This window comes from Arachis hypogaea, chromosome 14 (genome assembly GCF_003086295.3).
Source record: "Arachis hypogaea cultivar Tifrunner chromosome 14, arahy.Tifrunner.gnm2.J5K5, whole genome shotgun sequence".
Classification (NCBI taxonomy): domain Eukaryota; kingdom Viridiplantae; phylum Streptophyta; class Magnoliopsida; order Fabales; family Fabaceae; genus Arachis; species Arachis hypogaea.
Genome location: NC_092049.1, coordinates 123,813,459 through 123,824,907, shown reverse-complemented (window position 1 = coordinate 123,824,907; position 11,449 = coordinate 123,813,459). Strand labels below are relative to the sequence as shown.

The 11,449-nt window shown below is 31.1% G+C and overlaps 1 protein-coding gene across 2 annotated transcripts; it reads left to right on the top strand.

Annotated features, from left to right (window-relative positions):
- The first annotated feature begins 4,028 nt into the window (after window positions 1-4,028).
- On the top strand, window positions 4,029-9,831 carry LOC112743946 (uncharacterized). Of its 2 annotated transcripts, none has more exons than XM_025793389.3 (9): window positions 4,029-4,422; window positions 5,005-5,172; window positions 5,472-5,541; window positions 7,490-7,580; window positions 7,688-7,749; window positions 8,234-8,508; window positions 8,648-8,690; window positions 8,781-8,912; window positions 9,453-9,831. In XM_025793389.3, exons 2-9 carry the CDS (start codon window positions 5,068-5,070, stop codon window positions 9,641-9,643), a joined length of 969 nt encoding a protein of 322 aa, XP_025649174.1. In that variant the 5' UTR covers window positions 4,029-4,422; window positions 5,005-5,067; the 3' UTR covers window positions 9,644-9,831. The 2 variants fall into 2 exon arrangements, with proteins under 2 accessions (XP_025649174.1, XP_025649175.1); XM_025793390.3 differs by having other exon boundaries at window positions 4,066-4,422; window positions 8,654-8,690.
- Window positions 9,832-11,449: the final 1,618 nt, after the last annotated feature.

The following is an 11,449-nucleotide window of genomic DNA, read 5'->3' as shown; positions in this document are numbered from 1 at the left end:
CCCCTTTCGAAGTGGGTATTCGAAAAATTACAAAGGATCTTGAGCATTGCTTCCTGTCAGGACACAAGAATAAGGACACAAAAGGTGTTTGTTTGATTGCCCAAGTGAAGTAAGGTAGTGAATTTCAAATCTGCGATGTGAAGAAGAAGAGAGGGTTGTTAATGAAGGTTACCTTGAAGGCTTTTTTGGGTATTTTCTCACAGAACTCAGTAAGTGGTAATGGGAATGTGAATGGTGATGAGATGGATAAGAAGGGTGATGGATCTTCTTCTTGCACCAATTATTTGAAGTTTGCAGTGACTTAATATTTGCTGGTTAATGATTTTCTTCAAGCTCTCCTAGCTCCTTTCAAAGCTGATAGGGAAGGAGAGGACGGGATTGGAGTTTCGGAAGAGGTGGAAGGTGAGGGAGAAGAGGAGCCTGCGATTGAGATCGGAGTCGAAGAGGTGGAGGGAGGAGGAAGGCTGGTGATGGCGGTGGTGGTGATGGTAATGACAGCAATGATGGTGGTAGTTAGGGAGGAGAGTGATGGTAGAGTTTGGGATTGGAGTAGTTGAAAACATTAAAAGAGAGAAAGAGAAAGGGGGAAGAGACGAAGGTTGTAGTGGTGGAGAGAAGGTTAGTTTGAGAATTTTATTTAATTTTTTAGAGTTTGGATAATTTTGCTTGCAAAAACTATTTTTTATGGGTACAAATGATAATTTTCATCTTCTATGGGTAGATATGTCAGCGTTTTCAACTTTTATGCGTCGAAATGGTAGTTAACTCTTATATAATAGATGTAAATTTTGAGAAAAAGGTTAGAAAGTTATTAACATTTATTATTTTTGGTCACTAATTAATCACTAATGTTTAAAAACGTGAGCTAAAATATGTTGTTGAATTATTAAACTAAAGAGAATTGGATTGATGGCTGAAAATAATGACAAAAAATAATAAATTCTAATGATCTTTTAACATTTCAAATAAATTTTACCCTATATCAATTTATCGTCAATTATAAATAGTTTTTCAAAAATATTATTTACACGTCAAAATTAACTATTATGTATTTGTGTATAAATATATGTGTAATTCATTTTTAATATATATTTTATATTTCAATGTATTTATATATAAATACATATATAGTTTAACTTATTTTTAATATATTTTATATTCTAGTGTGTATTTTACATAAATGGTAAATTTTTGTGTGCATCTAACGTAGTTAATATTTTTTGCAAAACGTTTTAACATAAAAGTATTTTAAAATAAAAACATTAAAAATGTTTACAAATAAATAATTAAGAATAATATTATATTGCTAACAAATACTATTATCTTTTGTCAGCATTTGACCAATAATAATTTAGTAATTTATACTTATCATATTTATAGAGATTTTGCACACACAAAAAAATATAGTTTGTACCTATATTTATTAGATTTTTATACGCATGAATCAATATATTTTGCATTCATATTTTTCAGTATTTACACACATAAATTAATAAAATTTATTTGTTAAAGATAATTTAGTATTTGTGCTAATCAAATAAAAAAAAATTGTTGGCCAAGAATTTCTCAACAATTAAATATGTTATATTTAACATGATAAAAAAAAGAGAAAAAGACAAATAGGTCCCTGACCTTTTGTCCCGCGGACATTTTTGTCCCTGACCATTGAAAAATACTTTTAAATTCCTGACCTTCACAAAACTTGGACGAATCAATCCCTCCGTCCAAATGCCTCCGCCAGGGACTGATCCGTCCAAATGTCTCCGTCAGGGACTGATCCGTCTAAGTTTTGTGAAGGTCAGGGACTTAAAAGTATTTTTCAATGATCAGGGACGAAAATGTCTGCGAGGCAAAAGGTCAGGGACCTATTTATCCTTTTCTCTAAAAAAAATGAGTTAATATTCAAAGTGAAAGTGGTCGCTTAATTTATAGTTGAGTTTCAATGTTGTTCTTGAACTTAAAATTGTACTAAATTTGTCTCTCAACTTAATAACGGTCGTCCCTGAGATATTTTCTGGTGAAGAAATAATGACGTGGTTGGATGGAGGCCAGCGACGGACCTAGGGGGCGATTAGTGGCCTCAACCCCCCAAAATTTTAAGAAACTATACTTATATATGAGATATATGTTTAAAAAATAATAAAAATATGTAATATAATAGTTTTATATGTATTATTTTTTACTATATGATGAATTTATGCCTTAATTGTTTGATTCACTAATATTTTTTACTTAACTAATTCAATATCATACCCTCAAGTCTTTGTACTTTTTAAATTAATTTTTATATAATAATCTTTATATTTATTTTTAAAAAATCATTTATTTTTTATATTAATATATTTAACATTTATATTATTATATTAATAATAACTTACGTAGTTATATTTTGGTAATCACATTATGTACTTTAGATATTATTTTTTTGTAAAAAATATTCATTTTTCTTTTAAATTTACGTTGTTAAAAAAATTTATAAAAATATCTTATATCTTATATTCTATAAGGGTACTATGTCTTTCAAATAATTAAGAATTTATAATTTATTTTCAAATTTTTTAAAATTTTTAAAAGAATTAATTTTAATTAATAAGATATGTGATAATTTTTAACTAAACACGCTATAAATTGTTGGTATTTTATAATTTTATAATGTATTATTGATATTGTTATATTTCTTTTATATAATTATCATATTAAAAATAAATTTATGAAAAAAAATTATAATTATATATATATATATTTTGATAAATCTTTAAAAATTAACTCTAACAACTCTACGTTAATTATTTTTAATTTGTATGAAATAAAAAAAATATCTAAAATTCGGTCTCTCTATATTAAAATTTTTGGATCCGTCTCTGATGAAGGCCACCCTAAAAATACGAAGTAAAATGTTCACCGTTTTATTGTTTGCTTTCAAATAAAATATAAACGAGATCGTTTAAAGTATTTTGAGAGATTTTAACAATATTTTACAAATACAGTACAATGTGACTTTTAACGTGATAATTGATATCCATCTAATGATGTCATTATTTTGTCAATGAAAAGTATCTAAGAGCATCTACAATGGTGAGTTCCTCTCTCACTTTTTTCTGACACATAGGAACTCTAACCATTGGAGGAGAGAAAGAATGAGTTCCCGCACAGGTCTCAAGGTGAGGGAGTCCCTCTAAACAGGGACTCAAGTTAACCAATAATAACTTGCCATTTGGAATTTGGCAAATTATTTTAAAAAAATAATAATATAAAATCTGAAATAATTAAATAATTATATTAAATAATGAAATAATAATTAAATTAGTAATAATTATAATAAAAATTATATTAAATAATTATATTTTTATTTAATTAATAATTTATATTAATTATTTAAAAATAATTAATTAGATTAAATAATTATATTTTTATTTAATTAATGATTTATATTAATTATTTATATCATAATTAATATTGAATATTATTTATATTATTATATTAAATTATAATTAATTAAATTTACTTACATTAAAAAATAAATTTAATTTTTATACTTTACAAAATAATTCTTAGTTGAGTTAGTTATTTTTATTTTTAAAATTTAAAATGCTAATGATATTATTAAAATTAGCAATTGTAAACACAACTATAAATTAGTGTAATCCCGAATTATATATTGTGTATTATTATTATATATGAATTTATTTAATATTAATATTTTTAATAGTGAATTATTTTTAAATTTATAAATTTAAATAATATTATTAAAAAAATCAATTACATTAATTTTAAGTATTTTAATTAATTAATTAAGTGGGACCACAACAGGGACTAAAGTTAGTTCCTCCTAATGGAGAAGAGAGATGCTTTGAGTTCCTATTTACCGTTTATGACGCAAAAGCTGAGGTGGAGTTATTTTTTATAACAGGTGGGCCATAAATAGGGACTGAGATGAGTTCCCTACTGGAGATGGTCTAAGACTACTCCTGTTAAGAGATAAATTTGAGACAACATTAAAGTTTAACTACAAGTTTCAGGACTACTTTGAGTATTAAATCTATAAAAGTCCATCCTCTCTCTCTTGCACCACCTGTCCACCTCACATCAAAACACAAAAGCAGTTTGTTGTTCTTTCTTTTCAAATTTTGGAAAGGAAGTAGGAGGCGCGGGTATACACACTACACACTACACACACAAACAAAACCCACCACCGGCACCAGAGCGAGCCAGGCAGCCAACAGTCAAACCACGACGCTTTACGGCACCGCGCCGCCCGCATCACCACCGCGCCAGCCACCACACGTCACGCGCCCACGCCTCAACCTCGACCCTAGGGCCTCAGCTCCTCGGTGCTTCACCTTTTAATTAGAACCCTAGTCTCTATCTTCCTTCATCCGTCTAATTCCCTACCGAAAGTCGAGTCGTTTCACCACACTTAAGGCAATCTTCAACCATTCACTGTTAATTCCTCGCTTTTATCGTGTTCTGTGTTGATTGCTTGCTTTTTCAAGTTTCGGTTTTCTCCCCCTTTTACTTTTCTCTCAAATGTGGTTGTTCTTTCTATATAGTTCCAATTGCATTCTGACTTAGTTGGTTGTTTATGTTTGTTTATTTTATTTTTCTTTTTCCCCTAATCCGTTGCCATTGCCATTGCCATTCGGGGGATGAATTTTATTCAATTGTTGAAATATGCTTATCTATCTAAATGATTATGCCTATATTTGTCATTGTTCTTTTTAAAGTTTTCAGCTTGCTGGCTGGTGCACATTTCTTTGAGTTGATTGATGATGGGTTAAACAGATTGGTAGCTTATAGGAGGAGAAAGGGATATTATTGATGAGTTTGGGGCTTTTTACTAATATGTCACATTTTTTAGAACCTATTATCAAAATGCAATCTTTTTAAAATTAATTACCCAAATGTCACCTTTTTGCTAAGATGGCAACTGATATGCTATTTTCATTTTTTGAGTTACTTGAAACATAGCCTAAATTGGGGGTCAATTTTGATTGGCAAGGTCAGATGGAAGCTGCAAAACCCAACTTTTTGGTACCTGCCCTTTGAAATCTGGTCATTTCCCAACTGATGCCCGAAGTTCCAGCTAGTGCATCCCTTGCTGACCCAGATTGCTCTGTGGAAAAAATGTCGAATCTGTACAGGAAGCTTTATGATAAGTACACCAAGCTCAAGGTCTTGTTTGTATCTTTCACACTTTACTTTGATATTTTCTTTCAGCTCATTGTTCTGTACTCCATGGTTGTATTGTAAATTTGTAATCTGTAATCCTCCTACAAAGTTATACATGGGAATATAGCATTGATGCTTTGAGAATTCACGTTTTTATGTTTAGCCATTTAGTTATTCAACATTAATAATGATGAAAATGGTTAATATACTTGATCATTCACTGTTTCACCTGGAAAATGAAATTGTAACTGTATAAAATTTCTGAAGTTTATTATTGACTCTTGATTCCTTTCTTGTTTCAGAATAGGAAACTGCTTGAGTTTGATGAGCTGAATAAAGAACAAGAAGTTAAATTTATGAAATTTTTGTCTGGTATGTTCTTTTTGTTTATGCTATTTTCTTTTACATTTGGATGTTTAGACCACAGCTTATGATAATATGAATTCATGGAAGGGTTTGCTAATCATTCTAAAATTTTAATAGGGTAAGCTAGGAAGTCTGAGCTAAGTTTAGAGAACTAGGAAAAGAAGTAATTACCTTCCGCTAGCTCGGATGACAGCTATACTAGTGTAACTAACTTAATAGTGGAAGGTCCTAACTACCGTTAGAGTAGCTTCCCCCAACAAGCTATCATTCTCTTGTATATAAACAGAGAAGGCACTCAGTTGAGGACTTCAGATTTATAAGGCTCAATTCTGAGAAATTTCTCTTCTCTTTACTTCCCTATCTTTTGCAGTTCTCTGTTAAATTTTGTCTTGAGCTCATGAATTTGAAAATCCATGTTGCAAGAGATTCAAAGACATGAAGTTTTATACCATGGTTTCTTTCCTGCTGTAACTGCTGCTCTCATTGACTGATTCTGTATTTTTGTAATTTTCTAGTTTCAACTTTTGTATATACAAAACATGGAACAGCAATTAGGTGCTTGACTTATCCCGTGTAAATTCATTGTCTTTTAATTGAATTTCTCTTTCATATGTTTGAAGATTGGAAAGTTTTGCTTTATAATGGTCTTTGTTTGTTTTTTCCCCCTTGTAAAGTGAATATCTTCTGCTCCGATCTCTGTGTAAGCTTTCTCTTTTCCAGTCTTCATCTTAATAAAGCTATTGCCTAGAGATACTAACATTGGAATTTATAGCGTTTCCATCCTAAATGAAAGAAATTGCTGAATAGTTATCATAACCATAGGGGTTTGTTGTCTAAATTTAAGTTGGCACCCGACTATTAGTAGCAGTTGTTGGATGGAAGCTTACAAGAAGTTGTTGGATGGAAGCTTACAAGAAGTGAAGGAGCTATTTCAACTCAATTTTTTGGAGCATATAACAATGCACCAGGTTTAGGTTGCCAAGATCAAATAAAGGGCAGAAAATAGTTTTCGGGAGGTGTCTATTAGGCTGCGTTTGTTTACAGGTACGGGACACTAAAATAGGGACAAAAGACACTAAATCATGTTTGGTAGATGAGATATGGACACAAAGACAAGACACTGAATTAGTGTATTTTGTATCCTTCTTGACAGGAAGGAGAAGGACACAAAGACACTAAGAAGAGACACAATTTATTTTTTAATTTTTTCTTTCATTGTTACTATCAATTCTTTATAATTATATTTTTTATAATTATATTTTTCTTCCTTAAGTTTTGTATGGAAAAAATGATAGTAAATTGGTCTTTCATAATTTGTTTTTTTTTCAATATTTAGTTTATCACTAAATAAAATACAAGAACACTAATTTTTGTGTCTTTGTCTTTGTGTCTTGTTCTCACTGTCTTGTCTTATGTTGTCCTGTCCTCATAACCAAACGCAACCTTAATGTTGGCTTTGAAATTCTACAATGCCCCATTGCTGGAAAGCTGACTGAGGGGCATTGGATGGCGAAGGAATTTCTATTTGATCTTTTGGACATTCAAAGGGGTTGCATGATCCACATTACTTCTTGACTTTATGGGGATAAAGTTGGTGCATCTATTGGTAAGAGGGTAAGGATGGCTTTTGTGCCATATACATGTAGTAGAAAGAAGAAGGTCGTAGAAACTAGAAAAGGAACTTCAAAGATTTGCAAGAACAGTCAATCATGGAAGGCCAAAAGGATCTATATTTTATAGGGGCTTAATTAGTTTCAGTCCATAAATTTTGTTTTGTGCAGTCCTCTTTTGTTAGCATTGTGGTTTCCTTTGGAGGATACCTTTTCTTCTCTTGTAATTCCCTGTCATATCTAATGATGTGTCTATCAATTGGGAAGATTAAAAGTAATCCAAGAAGTCAAACTTGCACGGATGTATAAACAAGTTTTCCTTATTGTGTATGTGCATATTGCAGCCGCAGAAGAGTTGATAGAGGACTTGAAGAATGAAAATGTCCAGCTGCATGACCAACTCAATGAATTGAGAAGTGAGGTGTCTTCAGTTAGGTATGTATTCAAGATTCCAGCATTTTAATGCATATCTTTCGGCAAAGCTTTGTTGATTTATCCGTGGATCCAGTGTAAACTACTCAAATATGTCACCTTCATGTCAGGCTTGCCAAACTCAAAGAAGTGGCTGATTATCAAAATCTTTTCCTGGAGGAAAAAAAGAAAAGTGAGGCTCTATTTTTAAGTACCTGATGCACTTGTTATTCGATATTAAATTTTTTGGCATGGAATTGGAACATTAAGGTTCAACTTATTTTCTCTTATTTGAAAAGTAGAAGTTGGCAATTTATATTCTTAGTATTAGAGGATAGAATATAGAGTTATAGAGTATGTTTCTTAAATAAAATAATTTCATTGATGTGTGTTTTTATTTATTTATTTATTTTTTCAGAATGTGTATTCTCTTGTTCACTATTCATCTGTTAAGCATTTGACTTCACCATAGAAAAGCAGGCAATATATTTTTCTTGCATGCTTATACTTCAAACATGTATTTTGTTGCCATGTATAGTTTATTTTTGTATGTTGAAATTTCTAAATGCATAATTCACCACAGTACGGTTGACTTTGTCCCTGTCGTTAATTTTATCTCATTTTATCAATATTTATTTTGTATTGAGGATTTCAGTGTGACATTTGGGCTTTGGCAGATGAAGCTCTTACTGAAGAAGTTGAGAAGTTGCTACAACAGCAGCAGGAACGAACTTCTCGTGTTTTAAGTAACAGTAAGGTCATGATCGAAAATGGCCAGCTGAAGCCTATCTCCAATAGTTCAGAGAGATCATCTACAAGAATGACAAGAAAACGTAGTTGGCAGGCTGCATTGGAAAATGAAACAAGTTTTATATCTGCCGAGAACAGGGAAGATGACTCTGTCGTGAGAGTGTCAATGCAAAACATGCACAAGGAGATGGCATCTGGTAAGGTGAGCATTTCTAACTTGGAGCAATGAAATGCACATGGTTAAGTGCTTGTGTAATTGTTTGAATATTAGATCAGATATGCTCATTTCATTGCCTCACACAAGTGGTAAATCTAAGTGAATGTGCTAACATTATGTGCAGAAGCAGCTGCTGGAGTCCTGTACTAATGTTAATGATAAATTAGGTTAGTGTTAATTTGTATCTATGTTGCTTTCCTTCAACTCTTTCCTTGGGAATTAGGTTTTATGTATGCTGCCTTCATTGCTTTTTACAGGAGTTGCTTCTGTGCAAAGTGATAATTGTAATTGGCTTATTCAAGAGCTTTTCGAACATGCACTGGGCATGAAATTATCTGCTGACTATCAAACTGGAACAATAAGCCTTTCTGCACTGCATCAATCTAGCGGTAATGCATGATTTTCGGTTTTAAGTGATTCCTTTTTTCTCAGTACTTCATCCTTAATCTAAACAAGGAATTTATTGGATTTTGAAGTTTACACTCATCACTTCTACCTCTTTCTTCTGCTTGCATCAATCAAAGTGTGTGTTGAAGAAGACCACCATTTGATGGTAATTTTGGCAATTAATATGTCATGTGTAGCGCTGTTTTCTCTCTGATTTGTTTGAGAAGAAATACTTGGTTTTACAAACTTAACTTCACCATATTCCTTTTCTCTGTTTTCTTCATATCCTAACTTCTGAAAATATTTCCCCCTAAGTTAAACAAACAAGCCTTTTTTTTTCTTTTTTTTGTAGATTTAGTTTTTTTTTTTAAAAACCAGTGAGCTAGTGGATTACTGGATATCTTGTACTCATTTTTGGGTCACTCTTGGACAAAGCTAATCTTAGTTCATAATTTTCAATTATGCATTACTTCTAGCCTTTGAGAATCTGAAGATATGTAAATGGTTGGTGTGACATTTTCTTTTTGTTGTGATCATGATAGGCTATTCCTTCACTTTAACCTGGATTAGCAAAGCACCTGAAGAGGAAGCAGAATTGCTGTACCATGTTCTTTCCTTAGGCACATTTGAAAGAGTGGCTCCAGAATGGATGAGGGAGGACATCATCTTCAGCCCAACCATGTGTTCCATCTTCTTCGAAAGGGTGTCCCATGTTATCAAGTTGCACCACTGACTTTGAATATAAAGGCAAGGAAAAAAAAAAGTGAGAATCCACTGACTTTTATTTTAGATGCTTTGATTTGATTGGTTTCCGCTTCATCTTAATGGAGTTTGTAATATAGTAAGAGTTACAGAGCTATCATTAGTTGTAAAAATGGATATTAAACTTCTAATCCTGATTTATCATCAGTTCAGTTGCTCTGCTTTATTGCCATATCTTTAGTTTAGCTCATTTTAAGAAGAATATGCAGAACTTTTGAAAACGAATCACGACTTTATGATTAGTCAACTCGTAACGACATATTGGATATTTTTTTAAATAAATATTTTAAATATTTTATTTATCAATATAGGTAATTTCGACCCAATTTATGTTTTTGCATCTTACTATTTATCTCGTCTACAGTATAAACGAGATAAGACACAAATTTTTAAACATGTAGTATAAACGAGATAAGACACAAATTTTTAAACATGTATCATGTGTGCATACTTGATAGGTGAAAATTAACGTACTTTTTATATCTCGTTTATAATGTAAACAAGATATATTTATAATTAATTCGTTTACACTGTAAACGAAATATGCGTTTGTAAGTATAAAAATATAATTTTTTAAAATAATAAAAATATTAATAATTTAATTTTGATCGATTTAAAAAATAAAAATTGATATCTTTTTTACTATTTAGATCCAATAGAATATTAACAAATATTATAGTTGCATCATTAAATTTGAAAAAAATTCAAATATAGGAGCAGTTATAGAAATATCCTTTTCTATAGGGTTTAGGGTTTAGGGTTCATGAGTCGGGTGAAATTAGATTTGTCCTGACTCAGATCTGTCCTAAATATTACTCCCGGTCTATTTTTTAGACTCTAATCCAGCCCTAAACCCGATGAAACTTAAATATTTTCGAGCCACAACTATACCGGGTCCAAACTGGTTGAAAACCATATCTTTAAAGGTTTAACAATAATTTATAAAGAAGAAACTTGTTACCGAAAAGTTGATATTTATATTTGAACCTGAATTTGTTCATAAATTCTAATTTGATGCTTCTTTGATCTATTTTCTAATTCAACAAGTGTGAATAAAAATAAAACAATAAGCTTATAATTAATATAATATAATATTGAAATTAATTTAAAACATATATCATTTTTAGTTCTCTTAGGTAGCGTTTGATGGAGAGACAGAGATTGAAAGACTGAGACTGAGAGATAGAGACTAAGAGACAGAGACAAAAATAAATCTCAGTATTCTGTTTGGTGTAAAGTGGGAGACAGAAATTAAAACAAGAATGAAACTCTAATTTAATTTGTACAAAAGGTAAAATTGAAATTAATTAATTGAAATGAGAATATTTTAGATATAAAATGTTATTAAAGTTTCAGTCTCTGTCTCTAAAAATTTCAGTCCATTGTGTCCTCACTTTTTGGAGGTACTGAAATACTGAAATTTTAGGGATAGATACAGAAATTTTAGTACCAGTCTCTGAGCCAACAAACATGATACTGAGTCTCAGTCTCTTAGTCTCTGTCTCAATACCTCAAAACAAACGCTACCTTAAGGTGTACATGGGACAAGTAAAACCGAGTTCGCCTTGACCCGAAACCGACTTAAAATAATGACCAAACCTATTTTTGAGACCCTTACCCGATTTTAAATCCGGTAAAATCATACCAAATTAGCTCCTAAAATATTCGAGACTAGGCTAAGTTATGAACACCACTACTTTCCTATTATGTAGATTTTCATGTTTTACATTTCCTCCTCTACATGTGTCAACTAATTTAAACAACCAATCTTCCTTTT

Excerpts from the sequence above, each read along its gene's own strand:
- LOC112743946 (XM_025793389.3), top strand. The coding sequence starts at position 5,068 with ATGCCCGAAGTTCCAGCTAGTGCATCCCTTGCTGACCCAGATTGCTCT. Across the intron at positions 7,581-7,687 it reads AGTGAGGTGTCTTCAGTTAG|GCTTGCCAAACTCAAAGAAG; the intron begins GTATGTATTCAA and ends CCTTCATGTCAG. Across the intron at positions 7,750-8,233 it reads CCTGGAGGAAAAAAAGAAAA|ATGAAGCTCTTACTGAAGAA; the intron begins GTGAGGCTCTAT and ends GGGCTTTGGCAG.